This window comes from Oreochromis aureus, linkage group 16 (genome assembly GCF_013358895.1).
Source record: "Oreochromis aureus strain Israel breed Guangdong linkage group 16, ZZ_aureus, whole genome shotgun sequence".
Taxonomy (NCBI): domain Eukaryota; kingdom Metazoa; phylum Chordata; class Actinopteri; order Cichliformes; family Cichlidae; genus Oreochromis; species Oreochromis aureus.
Window position 1 is genome coordinate 15,131,439 of NC_052957.1, and position 24,076 is coordinate 15,155,514.

The 24,076-nt window shown below is 41.8% G+C and overlaps 1 protein-coding gene across 6 annotated transcripts in view; it reads left to right on the forward strand.

Moving 5' to 3' along the window:
- LOC116322865 (plakophilin-4) overlaps positions 1-22,588 on the forward strand; it is an 87,546-nt gene extending 64,958 nt beyond the window's left edge. For all 6 annotated transcript variants that reach the window (XM_039600434.1, XM_039600435.1, XM_031743059.2 and 3 more), the window contains 15 exons: positions 1,305-1,475; positions 3,832-4,042; positions 5,348-5,480; positions 7,062-7,275; positions 13,212-13,395; positions 14,227-14,344; positions 15,345-15,536; positions 15,704-15,877; positions 16,057-16,207; positions 17,251-17,443; positions 17,892-17,976; positions 18,336-18,453; positions 18,565-18,705; positions 19,487-19,551; positions 21,499-22,588. In XM_039600434.1, coding sequence (XP_039456368.1) covers positions 1,305-1,475; positions 3,832-4,042; positions 5,348-5,480; positions 7,062-7,275; positions 13,212-13,395; positions 14,227-14,344; positions 15,345-15,536; positions 15,704-15,877; positions 16,057-16,207; positions 17,251-17,443; positions 17,892-17,976; positions 18,336-18,453; positions 18,565-18,705; positions 19,487-19,551; positions 21,499-21,738 — 2,390 coding nt within the window. In that variant the 3' untranslated portion in view covers positions 21,739-22,588. The remainder of the gene's footprint in view (positions 1-1,304; positions 1,476-3,831; positions 4,043-5,347; positions 5,481-7,061; positions 7,276-13,211; positions 13,396-14,226; positions 14,345-15,344; positions 15,537-15,703; positions 15,878-16,056; positions 16,208-17,250; positions 17,444-17,891; positions 17,977-18,335; positions 18,454-18,564; positions 18,706-19,486; positions 19,552-21,498) is intronic.
- The last annotated feature ends 1,488 nt before the right edge of the window (positions 22,589-24,076 follow it).

The following is a 24,076-nucleotide window of genomic DNA, read 5'->3' on the forward strand; positions in this document are numbered from 1 at the left end:
ATCCACTAGCTGCTGACTAATGGGATGCTTTTAGTTTTTCACACATTGCTTCCGCATTTTGGCATCATTTATATTAATAATGGCACTGGCTAACTTATCTAACTTGCTATTGTTCATCTCAGGTTGCATTTGTCTATTTTTTAAGACCTGGTAAGGACTGATTATGTCCTGATAGGTAAAACCTTACAAGTGACAGAGAGTCTGCGTTCAGCACTAATGTGAATGGTGATCTCACCTGCCTACCATGTGACACAATGTCAGTTTGTCAGATTGTTGGCCATGACTGCACGACCTCGCTCACGTTTGTTTCTGTTGGAATTTTAGGGATTCCGAGGTTGGTAGAGTGAGACATAATAGCCGTGTTTCCCTTTATGTGGAAAGACCCAGAGCAGTGTGATGTTTCCTCATTCTGCTCTTGTTGTTTTACATCTGACCCGAGTCTGAGTCAGACAGAAATTGATGCTCGACTATGCCTGCATATCCTGTTAAAGTGACCTTTGTGAAAGGGATTTTTAATTAGACAATGGTTTCCTTTTCTCACTCCTGTCAGGAGAGCTTTTTGCTGATTATAGCATTTGTTTTTTGTTATGTGAAACACTCCTGTTGTTAATGGACTGATTGGTTTGCAGTGTCATTTCGGTATCTGCTCAGTTCATTTCAGTCACTCATTTTAGTCATTTCAACCGATATTTAGCATTTGCTTGTGCCTAGTTCCTGTTCACAAAAAGAAGCGGATGTAGGGGTTTTCCCCAACTCATGTTTTGTTTTGTTTTGTCTTTGTTTTATTTTTCATTTTTTATACTTTACTGACAGTCATATCCCTGCGAATTCAATTATTTCTTCAGCATGTGCAGTGCTTTCTATTCATTTTGATCAAGTTTGAGAATTGATACAACCTGATACATAAGATGGGATCCTGTGAACATCATGTCTGCTTTTATTTCTGTCAAAATTGCATTATTGCTGTAAAGCGATGCAGTGTCCCTTTTGCAAATCAGTGAACCGCACACAACAATGACATTAAGTTTGACAACAAAAGAAGACATGTTGTTTTCTGGGATTGATTATCTAAGTCTACCAAGTATCAGGTGACTTAAGTGACCTAAATACCGTAGCTTGGGGGGGATACAAGCACTCTTGCTGTTTCTTTTTGCATCCACCATGTTTTCCACAGATGTTCTTAACATGCTGATACACTTATCCTGTAAGAATCACGAAAACATGGCCTGAAAGTCGCTGTCTTGGTCTATGATATTTTGAAAAGACACAGACAATAAATTCTTCCCATTTATATTCATTTGCAGGAATACGGAGCTCTTACGCCAGTCAGCACAGCCAGCTGGCCCCAGATTTAAGGTCAACCATCTCCCCAGACCGCCACATTGCACCAATCTATGAGGATCGGACGTACAAGGGCCCGTTGTATCGCAGTCCCAGCCACACCCACCAGAGCACGCTCTACAGGAGCACATCAGGTTGGCCCCACATTATTATTAACTTTGGACATCTTACTAACAATAGTTAGTAACAGTCTCCCTATAATACTAAAATTACGCGTTTCCCTCTCACATGTAAGAATTTTGCTGCCAGATTGTTGGAAGAACCTGAGTTTAGTGTCAACAAAAGTGCAAAACATCGCCTAAGCTAACAACTGCTATGAAATACTTGCTGTGGAGCCACGGGAAACATTTTTTAAAAAGTCAGAAAATGCTTTTCCTGTCAGTGAGTAAGTTTAGGTGGCGCATTTGTATGTATGCAGCTGGTTACAGATGTATCTAGCCAGCTGAGATGGGTTAAAAAGGGAAAGCTTGAGAGAGGAGGCAGGGGACATCGTATACCGAGGTAATATTTTTCTTGATTTATGCTCCGCTTCCCCTGCCACTCAGCGACCGTGTTGCACAGTGCAAAAGAAGCTGGAAACTCCTGCGGTACCTTACAAACAACGCAGTGTTTTTGATTTGAGTGTGTTTGTGTGTGACAGATCAAATCTACTAGAAACTCCATTTACCCTCTTTTTTGCTTGTGCTGTATCTTCGTGCGGTAGAGCCAGGTCAGGATGAGCACAGAATGTTCCTTCTATACATCCTCACATGAGAAGTGCCTTCTTCCTGTTATGTAGTTTCTTTGACTTTAAGTGTGTCCATATCCCCCATGGAGGACTACCGCTGTCCATGGGGGGGTCTGCCATTTTTCTGTCTGCCCTTTAGCGCTCAGTATGTTATGTCTGTCTTTCTTGCTTTTCTCTCTTGATTTCTACTTTTTGTTCTCTCTTCCGCTGCCTCCATTTCCATCCTCCCTCCACTGTCAGACAGAAATGGGTGAGACATGAGTTAATGGGCAGGTTCTGATATGTCATCCTGCCACAAAGGAGTCCATTACCCATGTGTCACATTGAGAATGAGAAGAAGGATGAAGGGGACGGCTTGGTTAGCCACATCCACAGCCTGTGCTCTTCCAGCTGTCCTGATGTCGGTATTTTCCTCTCATCATCTCTCCTGCCTCGGATACGCATGTTAAATTCCCATGACGTACACGCGCACTCCATTCAGGCTTCTCCTTGGCACACCGGAGATCTGCTTAGACCGATAAGTTCACTAATAAATGCTATTGGTGGTATGAAGAAGCCCCACAGACAAGCCACTGTAATGTGTTTATTCTAGCTATACTAAGAAAAGGCGAGTGGGATAGAGCTGGAGGGGGTGTTCAATATGGGGGCTTTGTGAGAGCTATCTCATTAGAAAAATCCAATTTGATCCCACAGTTTTCTTTGTTATGTTGTGAAATGAAATTTCAATGGGCCATTTCCCCCTATTGGCTTTCCATGCATTTTGGGGGGCTTTTTCTGGAAGCAGGCAGTGTACTTTTTTGTGCAAGCGGGAGGAATGGAAGTATCGATCTTTTTCTGAGAAGGTGAGAAATGGAATCCAAATAGTTCTTGTAAAATTGCAAAGCTGCAGTATGTTGTTTATAATTTGTCTTCCAATGTCTTTGGCTGTGTAAGGTTACATTTTGGGAGATAACCATGTTGCACGGTAGAGCTGCTGCCCAACATAGAAGTGCAGTGATGCGCGAAATTGTGTTTTTGGAGTAACCCCACCAGTTGACGTCTTGGCTGCTGGTAGGAGGGAGTTTGAGCACGCTCGTGCCAAGTTCTGTTGGATGGAGGATGGAGATCTGACCGGCGCAGCAGTCACGCTGCCTCGTATCACGTGGCTCCGGTGAGAAGGAGGGCTGAATCTAAGCAGCTTGTTTATGCCGTTCTGTTTGTGACCCATTGTGTTAAAAAATTAGGTCATAATATCATTCGAAGCAAATAAAAGGAGGAAAGATGACTGAAGGGAGGTGCTCTCAGGCTGACTTCTTTTCTCCTCCTTTTGGAGGGCGCCTTGGTTTACCAAATTCTGTCTGCTTTGTTTGGCAAACTTAGCCTGAGAATAGGATGTCTCAGAGGAGCAAGAAGGCGGTGAAGAAAGGATTTGTGGATCACCAAGCAAGTTGAGTCCTCCTGTCCTCTTTGAAAACCAGCAGGATCCTTCTGGCTAACCCAAGCTTGTAAAAGCAACAACAAGTAAAGAGGTCTTTGAAGGAAAAGAGTTCTGCTTTGTGCTACCATGGGAGCTGTGTTTTATCCTCATCATTAATCTGTTCCAGATTTGAGAATTTGCTGAGCTTGTCAGAACAGCAGCATGTCTGTATTTCCAGCTTTGTTTAAAGATGTATGCCTATGGTGGGGAAAGCTCGAAGTTTAGCTGACGACGTCTAGACGCTGCTAAGATGTTTTTGTGTTTTTGGTCTTGTGTTTAATCTGAATGATTTGGATTTATCCCTTAGGTGTGGGGAGTCTGCAAAGGTCGTCTAGCCAGCGAAGTGCCATGACCTACCAAAGAAACAATTATACTCTTAACACATCAGCCACCTATGCTGATCCCTATCGCTCAGCACAGTACCGGCCTTCCGATCCCAATTACGCCCGCCAGGCTGTTGCCGTGGATGATGGTGCCGCCCGCTCTCCTTCCATAGACAGCATTCAGAAGGATCCGAGGTAAGCTCGGCACACATTTCACTCTATTTCTGTGCTTCTGTTTCCCTAAACTTATTCTGGCGGTTAGTAACCAGTGTAGTGTAACATAAACCAGTAATCCAGGGGGACTACTTTTGCTTACAAGGCAGTCCTGTTCTGCTGGGTCAACACCGGTGTCCTCTTACTATTCAAACAGTGAACCTCCTGGGTAGGCACGCACACACAGCTCTGGCCGTTAAGCTGGCTCAACTATGCCTGGCCACTTAACAAAAGATTCTCACATGTGCTGAAGTGCTGTGTCTGCTCTTGTCGTGTAAGCGTAGAGAGTGGATTGACATTTGCAGTGACCCTGCTCATTGGGAAATTTGTTTACACTTGTTTATGCTGTTGTCTAAGTATTTAAAGTGAGTGCACCGTGCTTATTTTATGTGACACCGGCCCATTCGGGAATGGCGTCAGAGTCAAACTTCCTCTAGAATATTTTTTTTAACATTGCTCCTGTCTAGGAAAGACTTATTAGTTTAGCTCAAAGGCCACAAATTTAGTTCTAGCAGCCTGGGATTGTGGTGTGCATAATTCAGTCAGTGTGTCAAAGGTATTTCTCTTACAACTTAAGCCCCTTTCAGTCTTTGCCTCTTTTCCATTAACCACTTTTCCCTAGATGTCTTAACAGGCAATTTCACTAGGTTGAATCTATTAACATTCACGTATCACTTTCAGCGAGGCAAAAATTTGACCTATGTGCATTCACATTAACGGATGAGCATGCACAAGATTATAATGCACAATGCAATGCAATACAATGCTCTATCAGTGTTGGTGTATATTTCTAAATGAAGAGTCTGAATTAGGGATAATAATTAGCATGAGAGCAGTTAAATGTTGTTGTCCTCAGTAGTCAGAACTAGAAGTGCGGGTCGCTTAAAGTACTTATTGGTATTTTGTTATTGTGCAACACCAATTCAGACAACTTGGATCCAATATGGATATAAACTACAAATTGACTGGTTGGCAGAGGTCTACAATCCCAAATCATTTTGTCTAATTTTAAGTGTGAAAAATCTATTATTAGTATCTTAAATAAAAGAAGTTTAGATGCAATGCATTCCTTTGTTCTTTCTTTAATGTACTACATGCACAAACCCAATAATCTAAGTGTGACCCAACTGGACCTGGTGTAAATGCAATTGCTTGGCTTTATCAGCCTGTCCTCAGGTCCTGAAGTATTCATTTTTAGGAAAAAGGTGCCTGTGGTTTTTAAGGAGGCAACCTTCTTCCAGTCGCTGCCGTCATGCTGATACCTTTTCACCCCACCTGTACTTTTAGAGAGTTCGCGTGGCGTGACCCAGAGCTAACAGAGGTGATTCACATGCTGCAGCACCACTTCCCATCAGTGCAGGCCAACGCAGCTGCCTACCTGCAACACCTGTGCTTTGGTGATAATCGAGTCAAGACTGAGGTAGGTGTTCTACCACTAATCCATTACTCTCTTATTACAGTGAGTTATTTCAACTTCTTATGTTATTCAAAATTTTTGTTAGTTTATTGGGTCCCCCCAAATTTTGGAGATGTACATATACTTTACCAAAAACTCTAAGATTAATGTCTGGCAGATGAGAAGAGCAAAGCCAGCGACAGTCAAAGTGAAAACTGGCTTTTTAACTACAGTTTTGTGGTATGACTATAGCAGTAACTTTGAGCTCTGAGTTAGCCTGTATAAATCATCCATCCATCCATCTATCCATCTGCTCTATGACAACTGAGATTGGTTGGAAACTATCCCAGTTGTCCTAGGGGGAGCGGCAGGGAACACCCTGGACAGGTTGGCAATCTGTTGCTGAGCTAACACATGCAAACATGCAGCTAGCCATGCTTATATTAACACTTAAGATCAATTTAGAATCACCAGTTAATGAAACCCCACTCACTGCATGTCTTTGGACTGTGGGAGGAACCTGCAATACCTGAAGAGAACTCACACAGACGAAAGGATATACACAAATCAGCCCTGCAGTAAATCATCTTATTACAGGTGCAATGACTACACCTAGTTATTCCATGAATATTGAATGTTGTCTCTATGTCTGGAAAAACTGTGAAATACAACTGCTGTAGTTTTTGTACAATCATCTCCTTCAGCTGTGATCTATCTTATTTGCCACACTTTACCACTTTACTAGAAGGTAAAAGCTATCAGCATGGGTCATCTCATACGAGCTTGTGGATTATAGAGAGGTATTTTTTTTTAATGCATGTTCCAAGAGCTTCACAATTACTTTTCTGAGCTAGTGTCATCTTAACAAGCAGAACTGGTGACTAGAGCTGTGAAAATGGAATTTAGGTCTGGAAGTGTGAGGCGGTCAGACAGTCAGGTGGTCACTTTGACACAGACAAAAGAAATCATTTCTAACTAGCAGATGTATTATTTGGTCAATTCAACTCGTAGAGCTGAAAAAGTTTAGAGCTACCAAAGAGTCATAGTCACATTCACACTGCTCATACACATCAGAAGCAAGTATATTTAAAGAAAAAACATCCACAGCTTACAGCAACAGTTAGAAAAATAAATAAATCCAAAGAGACATCTGCTCTGGATTTTTCCTTTCAGACATTAGCATAATGGTGATTTTGACATATAAAGAATGAGATAAGTTATGAAGACAGTATATTTTAGATACTGTTTTTCTTGGATGCCGTATGACAGAAGAACTTGATTCATCTTACAAAGCGAAAAGCAGGGAGCTTTTTTTCAGAGTACACATTGTTCTGTGCTCCAGAAGGAAATGTAAATCCAGTTTTCTTTTAGTCTACCATCTCCTGTGGTTAAGGCTCTTTCCATGGTCATATATTAGCATTTCTTTTCAAAATAATTTGTTTGGTATGAATAAATTCCCTGTGCGTAGATTCTCTTGTCACATGAATAAATGCATGATTTTTGTCCCCGTGTTTTACAGGGAAAGTTTAAAAAAAAAAAATGTTGTTAGTGGTCGGAATCATTTCGTATCTGAAAATGTGCGATTTCATACCATCCTGACTCCAGGTGTGTCGACTGGGAGGGATTAAACACCTGGTGGACCTGCTAGACCACAAAGTCCTTGAAGTCCAGAGGAACTCCTGTGGCGCTCTGAGGAACCTCGTGTATGGCAAAACTATGGATGACAACAAGATCGCTGTTAGGAACGCCGGGGGTATCCCAGCACTGCTCCGTCTCCTTAGAAAGACTGTGGATGCGGAAGTGAGGGAGCTTGTGACAGGTTAGTGCGGAGAATGCAGAAACTCTAAGGGGAATTATATGCTTTAAAAATCTGTCAGGGTATTCATCCACACGCTTCTCTGTTAAACTTGAAAATAGTCAAAATTACACTTCATTCACACTTCATTCACACACACAAATAGATTCCTCGAAGTTAGTCGGATCTTCACATCTGGGCCATTTCTGATCGGTGAATAATTTCGATTACTTGCTTTTTATTTTTAGCTCGCAGGCTAACTGATTCACTGACAAGTCATTTCAGCACTGGTATTATCCAGCATCAGACACAGCAACGTTACGCAGCATGTGCAGAATTTGATAAATGACTTACCTGACTAAGTGCTGGGCATTACAGGAGAGATCATTACAGTACAGTTACAGTGGGGCTGTAACTTATGAATCCTGACATGGTCTCTGAATGTAGCTCGAGGTTGTTTAGTGCTGCATGTCATGGTTAACTGTGGATTACTGCTTTTAAAGATGCTTTGAATAAGCTATTAAGCAGACGGCTTACCATAGTCTGTTCTGAAATTATGATTGTAGTAATAACTCAGGTGTAGAGGCTTTTCCTTAAGTTGCTGCTACTGCTGTCACTGCTGCTTATGATATATGCAAGAAAATAAAACCACATTTCCGCAGGATTCATGCTTTTTCTTTTATTACTTAGGCTGCCGTTTTAGCTCCTTCTCTGTCAGAAAACAAGCGTTCCTGCCAGTGGGCTTGATAATCTTCTCTCTCTCTCCCTCTCTGCGTTGGCCTGTGTGCGACTCAGCTGCATTTGTGTGTTGTTTGAGGTCTGCAAATAGGGTATAAATCCGTGTTGTTTAGGATCAGGGTGGAGCACTACAAAAATAAGCAAGCCAAGACATTTGGCTCCCAGGTGGCTGAGTCAGCTGTTTGTGCTGGACTCCAAATCCCGGTCTAACATGCGCTCAGGTTACAATTCAGCAGTCCCCCGAGGGTGAACAATACGAGCCTGAATATGAACCCTTTTGTATTGTCTGCGAGAAGATAATCTTCAGCTTCCTTTTCTAGTACAGTGTTTGTTGACTTTGCTTAAAAAGGAGAAAATAATCATTCTCCCATTGGACTCTACGGTCTCTAAATTGTCTTTCTTCACACTTGCATTTCCGATAATGCGCAGGCATTTCCGAATCGTCTCCTTTAGCTCGATCTCTGTTTCTTTTCCTTTCCTTTCTTCCACTTGTCAGAAAGCCTGATGTGGGTAATTGGTAGCGCAGACCCTAGGAACAAGAGTCATTTGAAAAGGTCAGCAGAGTTGCATCACCTTGGTTAATGGTGCGTTCCATCTGAAGTCTGAATATTCAATTGGAACAAGTCAGACTTCCAACTCAAAGTCAGAGAAGCCCCACCAATTCTGATTTAACAATCCAAGATGGCAACAGTGCAGGTAATCTTCAGTAAAATTGTAAAACTTACAATCTGAAATACTTCTCTTGTGTATTTGTGACTCACTAAATGAGCCATACGCAAATGTGCTGCAGCTGTGTGTTTTTTAAGTACAAAAAAAACAGCCACTGTGCTGTGTTGCTAGTAATGCATGAATGGCTCTACCTTGCTAAGGAGCAAAACAAATGCTGTTTTTCCTCAGTTTTCCAACTTTACCACTGGAGCGTCACTCCCAGCTCCAACATTCGACTTCAGAGTGAAATGGAAAGCAGCACAATTACAGCTGATGAGAACAACCCACATGAAGAGCTTTCAGGTGGATGACAAAGACGCCCCACACCGTAGCTTAAAGTGGAGCAGACAGACATTATTCACTCACCTGCAGCTCCTTATGAGGCAGCTTTTGTGGGATATTTAGAATTTGAATTAGAACACCTTCTTTAGTGTCGTTGCCAGTGGAGTTCAAAAAGCCGACCAGTTGTCCGATTATTTGAGCTTCTATTGTCATCTGTGCTTCATTAGCGCTATAAGAACAGGCCACCCTTGCTTCAGGTCATGGGTCATGCTGGGGGTGACTCGCAACATGATCTCATCCCTTTACCTGTCTCCTCTTCCAACAGCTGTTGTGGTTATTGCTCTGTTCTTAATCACTTCTTCAGATCCAAAGGACAAACACACTGCTCTGTTATTAGCACCAGTAGATGAAACACCTGAAACTGCTATTCATGCACATACACACACAGTCGTGTATCATGACTCCAGTGGACTTTACATTAACTTGCATTCACTTCCTACTGACTTTCTTTAACCTTAACCTTAAACAATATCTGCTACTAAACATAACCTGAATCTAAACTTACTCTAATCCTAAAAACATGTCATTGTGTTGAAATGTAATGATTTATTGTATAAGGACTTCTTCCCCAAAAGGACTAAACGTCCCCATTATTTGACAGATTTAGGCCCCTAAAACATGAATAATACCTGGACAACCAATACACACACACACACACACACACACACACACACACACACACACACACACACACTGTTATTCTCCTGTTCTGACGTTTTATTTTGATTTTACTTCCAAAACTTTCCTCCACACTGATTGCAATCAACATGCCAAACACTGTTTTTGCATATTCTGGACTTTGAAATATTAAATAACTGTTTAAACAAGAGCTTTTTTTATTTCAAAAATAAATGTTTGGAAAAGATTACCTACTTATGTACATACAGAGAAGCTGAATGGCGTTAACCCACAAAGCTAGTTTTAGTTGCCAAGTCTTGGTGTGATTTGCTATGTTTGTGTTCTTGGAGAACAAAGAATGAGAAGATTAATAACCTTTTTTCAAAAGATAAATGATAAAGGTAATTTCATCTAAAAATATATCCATGACTTTCACTGCGTGCGGGGCGCAAAAATGAAAAATGCTCACTAACCTCAAAAGTACAAGCCGAGCTGACTCTGAGATTTAGTCGATGCAGCATTAGAGATCAGACAGTACTGAAGCTTTTTTTTTAACTCCTAAAATTGAAAGGTTAATAAACTGAGCAGTTTTTTTGGATGATCAGCAGCTTTATACCGACTGAACTGAAAGACGACCCAGTTATTGCTTCGCCAGGCAAAGTCGATGACGTGTCGACCTGTAGTTTAAGACACAGAAATGGTCTCCAGGGAGAAGTGACACATTTGGGGAATCAATCAAGATCACTTTCATTCCGCCTGTCGAAAGTGTTTAGCCTCACTTGGAATGAAAAATGAGTGATTAATGAAAGTCAGCTTTGTTGGGCAGCTAACAAAATATAGAGAAGCATTTAAATCACACCAGAGAGTTTTTGGACTGAGTCACAGACATCCTGGTGGGTATTGAAGTCATTTTAATAATTATAACATGAGTTCAGCTGACTAAATTTTCCAAAGTCGTCATCCACACATATTTAGCATATGCAGCATGTCATAGGCTTGCAGGACTGCATTATGACAGAATGTAATCAAGTGCATTGGATTAAGTACTGATAAAATGTCAGAAAGCTCTTTAATTTCCAAGCTCACTGCTTGTAATGAATTCAGATTTTATTTAGGAGAGTCTCTCTGTCTCTCTCCTTGTGTCTCGTTTAGCCTTTCAGTGTCATATGTCCAATAAATATGACAAAGCTGACTGTTGCGACACACACATTCTGCAGGATACAGGTGTCTCAGTAGTCAGGATGGGTCTGTTCTTTGTGTATTTCTGTGATAAAGAACGGCAGAACTGAAGTTGGTAAAAACACCGAGTTTGCACAAGTGGGTGACTTAGATTAACTACATGTAAAATTTGGCAAGTGGCTGCTGATGAGGGGAAGTGGTGCCAGACATACTCCGAACTCTGCAGGCAACTGTCAGCCATATACACCCAATAATCAGTGGAGTTCTGAGTCACTGTGCCAGTGCAATCCCTTGTGGCCATTTAGTTCTTTATCTGTGATCTTTAGACGGTTACTCTGTTTGTGTTAAAAACCCAGAATGCGTTACAGCTGAGCTACCTCAGGGCAAAAGAAATGTCCATTCAGCTTCTTTAGCTGTTCTAACCACCTTCAGATTTTATTTTATATCATTTATTTATTTATTATTTGGGTTTTTTTCTCTCCATGCGTCTCCCTGTGTCCTCCTGCGCTCTCACAATTCACAACAATGTTTACCTTGGGTCAGCGTTTCAAAGGCAGGCCAAAGCACCGGAGAACAAGCCACTGAGTAGGGAACAAGGTTCACGTCGGTGCCTACAAGCATACATCTGTTCCGTCTGACTGTCAGGTGTAACTTATGGGTATTGCTGCTGGTGTTGCACCACTGACAGGGTTGTCAGTCACACCTCAGTGAATTCTCCTGTTGATTTCTCCCGACATGCCGCCTCCACAGGATCAGTCTAAAATCCAGCTGAGAACATTCTTCCTACAAATTGACGTTAGGTGGCTGTTTAGGAACTTGCCAGAGGCAGAAAGAGTGAATTGTGGAGTCAGAAGAAGAAGCAGGGAGGTTGGTCAGTGGACATGAGTGTCTTATCACTGCATTATTGGTCCTATTACAAGGCAGTCTGTGCGTGTCCCATGAGAAAGGCAAACACAGAACTGAATGTGCTGGTGGAAGGAGCAAAGGTCAGTTAGTGCAGAATTAAATTGAATCCCACTGAGTCAAGTTGAGCAGAGTCTACTAGTCCACCTGACACAAGGCTTTTGGCATGCACAAAATGACTCTTACACACACACACTGCTGCCAGGCTCCAGTAAGAAGCACGTGCTGCATGTTAACTTTATAAGTTGCGTATCACATGATTTTCAGTGCCGCCCTGTTATTTTAGCATAATAAAAGGAAAGTAATGAAAGTTCACTAAAGGACTTTAATGGGTTTGAAAGCACTTTGATTTAGTGTTAATAAGGATAATGGTAAGAGAAATTGTTGATTAAATGACTGGCAGTGGCAGAGACCTTGCCGTCTTGGCAGGCACATATCTGTCTGTAAAGCTTCTTGCCAGCAGTCTGCCTCAATCGGGCTCTTGGGCCATATTACAGAGTATTATCGTCTCCATTGCTTCAATCAGAGCAGGACGGGGAGGCAGCTTACTGAAAGAAGATAAACAGTGAGGTTGAGAGAAAAGTAGCCAGGAAGACCTGTCATTATTTGCTTTACCTCTCCCAGTAGTGTGTCCATGTATATTACAGAGTTCCATGTAATAGCTTCATTGGTCTGTTGATCATGTAACGTGTTCTGAATGCACAGACTGAGGTGCGCAAGTGGTAGAGCAACAACAGCAAATGGATTCATTAACATGAAGCATTAAGCACTCACACGTGAACCACTAACACACATGCACACTGTACATGTGCCTTGAAGCATTGTTTTGGCTGCATTGTTGAACATTACACATGTATTCAGCCCTGAGTGTTTACTGTAGAATTCAGCTTGTGTAACATTTGTCTCCTGCAAGGCTACCAATGCCCTACAGCAGTCAGGCTGTGTCTTAGTATAAGCCTAGCAGCAAGAGTCACCTAATTAGAAGAACATGTTACATGCCGGCTAATCCATGACAGATGCGGCATCAAAAGCTGCCACGGCTGTGCATGATTATCAGTGGTTACCGAAAGTATATTTGAATTGAGCGAAATGATGGCATAATTTCTAAAGACTTCTCCATTATTTATATTTCAATTGAAATGACTGAGCTGATGCCATATGGATCCCCACCCCATCCTTCTTACTATATTTTTCATTTCAAGCAAATAATCTTTGCCCCAAGGATAGTCTGCAGAGATGAAAGTTGACTTGAATATCTGATGCCTTGATGTTCGAGCCATGGTATAGTCATATCTTTACTCAGGTTCTCGGTTTGCATGTTGTCGGACACGTCCGCACACACTGAACTAAAAGCCAAAGTTGTTTCCCCCGCTCTAGGTTAACCTAAGTGCACCTGACAGCTCAGCTGACTTAACAGAAGGTTTGCACGCCTGCTTCTCAATGCTTGTGTTTGCGTGTGGCTATGTCCTCAGGGGTGCTGTGGAACCTGTCGTCGTGTGACGCCGTCAAGATGACAATCATCCGGGACGCCTTAACAACTCTGACTAACACTGTGATCATCCCTCACTCTGGATGGAGCAGCTCCACCTTCGATGACGAGCACAAGCTGAAGTTTCACTCCTCTCTGGTGCTGAGGAACACCACAGGCTGCCTGAGGTAAACCACCTGATGATCACACTTGGCACTAGCTCCCCACTGTGGACATCTGATGCTATTGCATGTAATGGCTGATGAGCTCATAGCATGTTTTTGAAGAAAATATGATAATAAAGTGACCCGCTTCAAATATAAAAATAAAAAATTTGTAGATATGCTCGTAAATCACTTTTTATTTAGCAAACATTATCAGGATGATGTGCATTTTTTCATAAATATGGGGTTAATGACTAAACATGATTTAGTTAAATGGGTCCATTTTTCTGTCTTGTCGTTTTAAAGCCGTCACCATTTCTTTGAATATCACAGTCAAAACTATTGGAAAACTCACGACCTCTCTCCTGGGGCTTCTTCCTTTGAGAACAGTGCAGTTTGTAGAGCACAGCTTCTAATTGGTGCCAGCTAGTTGAGGTGATTGTTTGTGTAACACTGCGCTCAAACATGCATAGGTGTGGTCGTTGGGTCCTTATTTACTCAGCAAAGTACTGTAATTTCTTCAGTCAGACCACACACATGCACACCTCTCATACATTATGGATGGTGTATGGGGATTGCAAAGCCCACATTACACATTCAAGTGGGAGACACACACACACACACATGCGCACAGCTGTCATTTTGTGTGTTTGCATATGCTCATCTGTTTGTTGAGCAAAGCCCCAAATCAAATGTCTGATTTGTGTGTGTGTGTGTGTGTGTGTGTGTGTGTGTGTGTGTGTGTGTGTGTGTGTGTGTGTGTGTGTGTGTGTGTGTGTGTGTGTGTGTGTGTGTGTGTGTGTGTGTGTGTGTGTGTGTGTGTGTGTGTGTGTGTGTCTGCATGGTGTTTCAAAGGAACCTGAGTTCAGCTGGTGAGGAGGCCAGGAAACAGATGCGCACTTGTGAGGGCCTGATTGACTCACTGCTCTATGTCATCAAAGCCTGTGTAAACACCTCTGACTTCGACAGCAAGGTACGCACAAAGACACCCATCCACTGATGCACACGCGCACACACACATACAAATACATTTAGCCAAGAGGGGGAACATGCTGCCAGACGATAAGAGGGAAGAATCCTACTCATCCTGATTGAATCATTTATTTCCTTGTGCCTAAATGACCCTCAGCTGCCAGAAGCAACTGTTTCATGTGCTTTGTCATCCAAAGCACAACTCATATTTTCACATTCTGATTGACCGGGCTACAACAGTGGTTGCTCATATTACTAATGGCCATAGTTAGAACCGCATAAGCTGAGGCTTCAGAATGCTTTAAATGTTCTGTTTCACACTCTTTTTCAACTCTTGGATCTCTTTGATGTCATAAAGAGCAGATGTACTTAATGGGAGACACAGCCCTGGCTGTCTGTACTGTATGTGAGAGAAAGACAGTCAGAGAAAAGTTGGCTATAAGCGAGGAGGCATGAAAGCCAGAGGAGGCAGAATGACTTGTTTCAGACAGAGGTGGAATTGAGGGGCCGCACCCAAGGCCCAGTATAGATGAATAAGGGTTATGCTGAGAGTTCAAGAATTAAAGATATAGAGCTGGAAATGGCCATTATATATCCTTAACCTTTTTATACAACTGGGTATTGCAAAAGCTCATTCATGTGTGAATTGTAAAGCCATAAAAAGTCAAGTGGACCATGTCTAATGTGAAGATCACCACTCTGGGAACTCGACCCTTAACCGTGTCAATCATTCATGCTCATTGTCATTCTGTAAGGCAAACCCATTACAAAACTCAAACAGCGTGAAAATAAATTTGTGTGCTCTGGTTGACGAATTTTGTCTGCCTTGAGTTCCAAATCTAATTGATATCATTGTATTACTGCGAATAGAAGGTCTGTGTCCCACACACTGGCTGCAGATACTGTAGCATGCTGCACAGAGTTGTAGCCTTTGTCATGGTGATTAAAAGAGCCTCTACTATAACTACCCGTTCCACTGCCTTTCTTCTTGTACCTGCCAGATTGTGGAGAATTGTATTTGCACTCTAAGGAACCTGTCATATCGTCTGGAGCTGGAGATGACAGCACCCAGACTGATAGAGGGGCAGGAAGTGGATGGTTTACTGGCCAGAGAATCTCCCAGTAAAGAGGTGGATTCCAGCTGTTGGGGCAGAAAGAAAAAGAAGAAGAAAAACAGCCTTCAGGAAGACACAGTGAGTGTGGGACTGTATCTTTAAAATAGCAAGACATTTGGCAAAATATTTCTATTATCATATATGGTATACTGGAAAATGAGTGAAGACCACACAGAGTTGCAAAGAAAAGTTGCAATAAAGTCATTATGTACCACAGGCTGACAAACACTTATATTTTGATTCAGTGGGACGGTGTGGGGCCCATCCCTGGCTTCTCCAAGTCTCCCAAGGGTGCAGAAATGCTTTGGCACCCTTCGGTGGTTAAGCCTTACTTGACTCTGTTGGCTGAGAGTTCCAATCCTGCAACTCTGGAGGGAGCCGCCGGGTCTCTTCAGAACCTGTCAGCTGGCAACTGGAAGGTAAAGTAGCTATATTCACTATATATACACTCACTGATCACTTAACTTAACAGCTCAGCACGTCTGCATCGATCAAAGCTGACACCAGTTTTATTTTGGAACTCTCACATGCTAAAAAACACATTTCCCTGAGTAGGGTGTGGACCCTTCTCAAGTTTCACTGCTTTCTGTGTGCACAGTTTGCAGCATACATCCGTGCAGCAGTGCGAAAGGAGAAGGGACTGCCCATCCTGGTGGAGCTGCTTCGGATGGATAACGACAGGGTGGTGTGTTCAGTTGCCACTGCTCTGAGAAACATGGCACTGGATGTCAGGAACAAGGAGCTCATAGGTCAGGAGTCACACTGTCACACGTTTTACACTATACACCATAATGACTCTGTCTGAAAGAATAATATTAAACACAAACATAAAGCAGCCTTATTGTTTTTCCTGTCGGATTCAGCATATTTAACAGTCCAGCCTCTGCTCATGTTGTACCAATTAGGCAGAGGCTATGTTGTTAAAGCATTTAGCTTGGATATATGCCCATACTCAGAATAAAACACCCACCTAATGTGTGGATGTTACAAGCACATTATTTTCTGTTATTTAAGGAGGTACATAGAAATTATATAGAGGATCTTTAGGAAATTAGCTGAATAACATGACACTACACATATACAACATATTCCATCTAAGCTGGCTCCATGATTTATACAGTGTGCAAACCGACAAGTTGTTTAACAAATTGTTAAACAGTGGGGGGGTTTTGTTAGTTCAGTTTGTTTTTTTTAATTAATGGCAACTACAGAACAAGGGCCTTTTGTGACAATTTTAACTATTGGTTATTATTTTTTTAATCTCCCTCTAGCCTTTTGTTTTTCATGAAACATTCTCATTTAATGGAAAAAAACAAGCTTTTATGTGCTCTCTGTGGAATTAATGAGGAGTTACAGTTCCAACAAAGCAGGGGTGATGCCTGTAGCAGGAAGGGTGGGGTGGGGGCTTGGTTCTGATTTAAGGTGCCTTCAGTTTTGTGGTTGTGAGTTTATGCTGCAGGTTTTTTTTTTTCTTTTCTTTTGGTTTTCTTTCTGCTGCTGCTGCTTCTTTACAGTAGGATGCGCACATGCCGGTGCCCTTGCGTTGATGCAATGTCATTTAGGATAACTTTCTACAACACTGCAGGCTAAGCAGAATGAATATCAGCCCGATTATAGAAGCTCCACGGTGTACTTTAGGTCACAGTGGAAGACATTTACATTATGTAACATGGAGGGAAAAAAGAAAAAAAAACTTGTATGAGTGGTACTCTCCTCCCTTCTCCGTGCATAAGCATCTGCCTGCAAACATGCTGTACAGTAAGTGTGTCTCAACTCCCCTCCTCGCTCTTAGGGAAGTACGCGATGAGGGACCTGGTCAACCGTCTCCCTGGGGGGAACACCACCCTGCTGTCGGACGAGACCGTGGCAGCCATCTGTTGCACCCTGCACGAGGTCACCAGCAAAAACATGGAGAATGCAAAGGCTCTCGCTGACACGGGCGGCATCGAGAAGCTGGTCAACATAACCAAGGGCAGAGGAGACAGGTGCGCTACAGAAGCTCGTATTTGTCTGAGAGGTTTTTTTTCTCAGTGTACACACTGATACACACCCGGCTGTAACTTGTGCACATGGTGAAAAAACCCACCAGAGTCGTGGATGGGGATAAAAGGCTGTTCTGGGCACTGACCAGCTGGAGTTTTATACAAACACACACACCTAAGTAACACTTTGATGCTTGGAGAAGGAGAAGTTTTAGCCACAGGGAAGGTGGCATTGTATGCATTGAGGTTTTATGTCCCTGTGGAATGATGGCACAGCGGCTATTTCTAGCCTGCTATATATTCAGTAATGTTCCAGGGTAAAACACACTGAGGACAAACTCTTTCCTCAAACATCATGTCCTGTAATATTTACAGTGTGATTTTAAAGTAAGGCTAAAGGCATTCAGGAATACCCTAAAATGCCCATTTGGGCTCTTGACTATTTCTCCAGGTACTCTATGAAGGTGGTTAAAGCAGCTGCTCAGGTGCTGAACACACTGTGGCAGTACAGAGATCTACGTACCATCTATAAAAAGGTAATGACATTGAGTTTGGTCCTTTCTGGTGTCCAGTTTAATGTCTGTGAAAAATACACGGTATCATGACTGAAACATGTACAGGTAGAAAGAAGAGAGGGATCTGTGGCTTTCACATGGTTGCTGGCAGGTAGGTAGTGTAACAGTAGCAGTGGCTGCAGGGACGCCAGACATGCTTGCAAAAGTATGGGATGAGTTTGAGTATCGTATGTGCTTTAAAAAATATCTATCCTTTAGAAATCAGATGGTTCTTTTTGATATATCATGTATATAGTTTTTATGTGTAGTAACAGAGTCTTTTGACATCCAGCATATTTATCCAGAGGATCAATGTTTTCCTCTCCCCACTACCTTAACAGGATGGATGGAATCAAAACCATTTCCTCACACCAGTGTCCACACTTGAGCGAGACAGGTTCAAGTCCCAGCCCACCCTCCCCACCAGCAACATTCAGATGTCTCCAGTCAACCACCCTGGTATGTTCAGTTCAGTCTATTCCGTGCCCAGTCAAAATAGACACTGCCTGTGAGACCGGAAAACCTCTGGAATTTAATGTTACGAAATGTGTTTTCGTCTTTTCCTTGCAGCTGCCAGCGCCACGTCGTCTCCTGCACTGCTGGGCATCAGAGAGCATAGAGACACCATCAGAGATTATCAGAGAGCACAGTCAACTATGCAATTTTCTAATTACCAAGGAGACAACAGTATTCATAAAAAACAGTATACAGGTACACACTTGAAAGCCGCTCGGGGTTACGCTCCTTAAAAATTAAATTTGGCTCACACTCACCATCTGCACCAGACTGTGTGCTGTTACACACTTGCTGCTATGCAGGGCATTATCTGTTTTATCCTTCATAACGCTCCAAGCGGATTCGTGGCCAGTCTCCTCTCCTTGCCAAGACGGTCCTCTCTTATCATTTCCACCAACCCCTACCAGCCCCATCACAGTCAGTTGAATTCCGACCGCTTCAGGGCTGTTTTTGTGCTGCAGTTGGTCTGCACAGCACTAAAGTGGACCAACCAGTCAGGAGTGGACACTCCACAATGGTGCCATTGTTAGCATCACCACGTCGCAGCTTGCAGACAGGGCCAGTGAGTGGGTACCCAGATATACTACAGTCAGACAAGAGCTCTCACCAGCCTACTCTGGTTGCTGAGAACAGGGGGGAGGCTAGAGTAAACAAAATGAGCCTGCAGCCTCAAAAATTCATCTATTACATAGGGAAGTGGAAATTGAGTTTCTGGATTCCACCCGTTGGATAAAGTGCCAGTGGAAATACCCATCCCATGGGCTGTATAAACAACAGAACAGCAGTGGCCAAGTCTATTATTTGGTGTTATTTCTCTCCAGTGTAGCGCGCCACTTCTTGATCCTCTACTATCAAAATACAGACATTTGCCCTTCAGGGATGTGCTGACTTTTTTCACTGATATGAAGTGTGTCTGCATCAAGTTCCACTAATCCATCTAAGGCAACACTCACTTTATTTATTTTTTTCTTTCCAGGGTCTGGAAAGCCGTCTCCGTATTACTACTCATCACCCACAACAGAGGAGCCCCGAAGAACACAGGTGAATACAGTAATTCTGCACAAATGTCTGGTTACACTTCACAGCCTCCCCTTCTCATCTTGTCTTGTGTGCCTGCTCTGATGTGGCCCTACAGAGGTAGAGGTTGTTTTGCTGTGTATATGCAGAGATTGTTTAATTCTCTGTTTGCCTGTTAGCTTTGTTTATTTGTGCAGACTATTTCTACAGTTATTTTTGTAGTGTGATAGAGTAGTTTACTGTACATAATATTGCAATGTACGCAACAAATGATTAATTAATCAAACTAAAAAATAAAAAGAATATGATACTAGCCTTAAGAATTCATATTTATCGTAGTGTTTGGTGATATAAGCTGGCACGAGGCACATGTCTGAGATCCCTCCGCTGCACTGTATAAGCACGACCAACCCTTCTAACCCGCTTGACTAATACAAAGAGACTGACACGTATTCCACCCCGGATGAATGACAATGCTGCGAATGACCCAGCACATCAGCTATTGTTTGAGTGAGATTGAATGTGACTGCTGGGATTGGGATGGTCTGGGTACGTCTCAGGCACTTGTCTCTGTTGGACACATCCATGTGTGCCCGTTCAGATAACAGGCACGGAGAGGAGGGAGGAGATGGTGCACAAAGACAGAGTTCTCTTATGTCCTTCATTGCTTCACATTTCTGGCTAAAGACGGTCATTATTCATTTCAGACATTTATAAATCCCATCCATTTTGTTGGATTTCTAACATTTACCTTGAAGCTGTTTTTGTGCATTAGTGGCCAGAGACGTGCAGGCGAGAAGATAATTGATTAGCCTATTGTCTGAAAAATCTCCAGCCACACTAAAGAGCGTTTGTCCTGAATCTGCTGAGATGTTTGTTTATGCCGTTTCATTTTGTTACCACCACACGGAAGATTGATTTGAGATATTTTTTGTGTTTTGACAGGATGAACAAGCGTTATGTACTTAAAGGCATAGTTAACTTTTTTTTTTTAATCTTATTTTCTCTCTTGCCGAGGCTTCTTGATGCAAGTCTGCCTCTGAGCTGTTGTTTTGACAGTCACTGTCCGCTTGATTAGGTGCACCTGTTCAACTCCTCGTTAACACAAATGGCTAATCAACCAATCACATGGCAACAACTCAGTGCATTTAGGCTTGTGGGCTTGTAGGCGAGGTCAAGATGAATCCAAATGGGGAAGGAAGGTGACGCAGCTAAGAACAGGAAACAGAGGCTATAATTTGCACATGCTCACAAAAATTGTTGCGATCCTCTACCGAGGACATGAATCAGTGTAACAGCACATTTGTTTTGCAGTTTTGTCTCTGGGCAGCATCTTCTGAGCCACTGTGCTCAACATTTTGTTTAAATTGTCAGTTTACTCTTTAAAGCTGAGAAGCTAACGTTTAGAGGTGCTTGTAGGTGGATTTCTAATCATCTAAGTGGAGATTTGCAATTAAGTTTTTCCCAAAATGTTACCGTGTAGTGTGGTTATATTTATAGTGAGGTGTAAGTGTTCCTGAAAGTATAAGCAGCAGTACAATATGAAGATAAATAAAGTTTGTTTACTTAAGTTAAGGTACAAGAGAACTATCATTAAAACTTATAATTAAATCTGAATAATACTTTGAAATAAGTGCTGCACGGCCAAGGCTGCAAACATCAGTGAAAATTGCCTAATTAAATAAAGGTTAAAGGATTTTTGAAAACTTGTGGTGCAGAGAAATGACCTCCTGTAAATGTTGCATGTGAAATGATTGGATATTTTAATAATAATTATGCATTACATTTCACAAAGCGTTGGGATGTAATTGGCTAAAGTGGAGCTAATTTAATTTACTTTACATGCTGGCAGGGGAAAAAGGGACAGCAAAGGCTTAATTTGGTACCTTTATTTTCTTTTGAGTTTAAGTTTGAATCTTTAACTCAAGTTTTCAGAACTGACTCTTGATACTTGCCTCTCGTTCCTTGCAGCCTCTGTATTATTCAGATGAGCCGAGCAGGAGAAACTACGATACATACAGAATGTACCTGCAGCACCCACACGGCTACGACGACTCGTATTTGGAGGAGGTCATCACTTACCCTCCCACCTTCAGCTCCCAGCCTCATGGACTGAAATCCACCTGTAACTACGTGGACTATTACGCTACCACACGGACGCCTTCGTTCAGGGCAGAGCAGTACCCCGGCTCTCCTGACTCCTGGGTATAGGTTGGAGGTGCTACCGTTTCACCATCACTTCGGGTTGTAACTGGGGTGCGTCTTCACCCTGCAGCAGAGGCGAGGAACACACAGGAAATGACAAACTTTTTTTTTTTTTTTTTTCTTTTCATGAACTTGGCTTCATACATGTTTGTTTTGTGGATGTGTGTGTATGGAGGAGAGTTCAACTGAGTGATAACAGATGGAAAGATGGGATGTGAGCCAAAGAAGGAAATCAAGGAATGTCTTTTTTTTTCTAATTATTTTTTATTTAGATGAGAAAGATGGAATCATGCTGTGAGTCTGTTGAGAGCAGATATCGGACACTACCGTGAGGAGACATGCGTCCTACTCTGTCTAGATGTTAGGTTAGTTTTTCTTTTTGAAACTCTTAGCTGTGATAGCATGGTGAAAGGTGTGAGTCATGTAAACGAAGGTCCGCGGTAAGAGTCGAGACTGGAGGAATATGTATGTGCCGAAGCCAAAATGGATCATGAACTCATATCTGTTTAAAAAAACGAATTAAAAAAAGCATAAAATAAAAAAAATAATCAAATGAAAAATAGTTAACTAATGATGTTAGCTTGTACAGAGGGATCAAATTATATCTGTACTTAATGTTGAAACTGTGTAATGCCATGGAGTCTTGTACATTTTTCGTTTTATTGTAAATACAGAAAAAAAAACATGTTACTTGGTTTACACTCAACAGCACTGGTTGGAAAAAACAAAAAAACAAAAAACTTGTGCCATGTTAGGTCTCTAAAGATATATAAATATACAAAGAAATATGTGGACGAAGATGGCATCATAACACAACAACGACAACGTAATAAAAGGTCAAGTTTTGTTTTCTAAACAGTGTGTGAGAGTTTCTTTGCAGCTCCAGTTTACTGACATTTTGTCCACATGTGCAAAGAGAGTGAATGAATAGATCCAAAGGAGATCAAACCCTTTCTGCTCTGGTTGTAATATCCTATATCCTGCCTGGGAAGCATATTTTGTGTATTTACACAGACATGAGTAGCAAGCCTTGAACCACCTGTGTTTTATAAAGGCTGTGCGGCACCCTGGAGCACAGCAACCAACACTGATCAGTAGCGGACTTGGTGCTTACACCTCAGCTGACAAACCGTGCTCTTGGGATGGAGAAAAAAAACCTTGTTTTAAAATGTTTTTCAAATATCGATGTTGAATATGAGCGACGTGTTGTGTAAATGTATTTAAGATGAAAGATTTCAGGATGATTTTCTGTCAGGCTACAAACTCTGCAAAATGATGACGAGTGTCAGGGATGATTTGTGACAGAAGGATAGCAGCAGTTATTCACTGTGTCAGGAAATTAAAATGTGCTACTGTGGGCCATGCATCAGTGTAAAATATAAGTAAAAACCTGACAATATTACAGACATGTACTCCTTCCCATCCAATATACATACACTATTTTAAAAAAAAAATGGATTGGGATAAACTAATCAGCTCTTGTTTCCAAGGCACCGAGCCTCAATATGAGATCAGCAAAAATTGTTTTTGAATTGTGACTCATTCAAAACTACTCAAGTAGAGGTCAATAATAGTAAAAAAAAATAAAAACAAATATGGAGCTGGAATACTGACAGGGTTCAATTTCCTGTGGATCGGGGCCAGTACTACTTAAAAGATGAAATGGAGTTGCTCAAGTTTGAGATCTTTAGGCCTAAAATGATTTGAATAAACACACTGCTAAAAGTTTGGCAAACTCAAAGTTTTTTAAAAGAACAACACCAACACAGCGTGTTATAATCACCAGACTGAACAGCTTTATATACTTGTAGACAAACTAAGATGTTCAAGTTCATCTATATTCATCTTTTTTTTTATTTGCATACAAAAGCAATTTAAAATCCTTTAGATCTCATAATTAATTTTGTTTCATGCCCAGAAGGTATTTGATGGGTTGGAGTGGGGTTATCTCTCTTTTTCAGATCATCAAAGAATTTGATTTTTACTCATATTCCTCTTCCCCACCAGCCTCCACTTTCAGAAACCAGCTACACTTCCAGATGAGACGGGCCTTTTTTTTTTCTAAAGTAGATGCAACTCTATGGACTGTGCTGCTTATAGTAAAGCTGGCATTAAGGGAATACATACTTTTATGCCAACCATTAATTGGCTTAGGCCTACAAAAGACACTTACATCCAGTTTTCCCGGCATAGTCCCAGGAGCCTTAGTCTGCTAAACTGTTTTGCCAAAATATTGCAAAATGGACTTAATTTACAAAGCAGTGAGATTATCCCAGCCAGCTACTGATTGCATTTAATTAATTACCCCTCAAAGTATATGCACACAAATTAAAGTACCTAATAA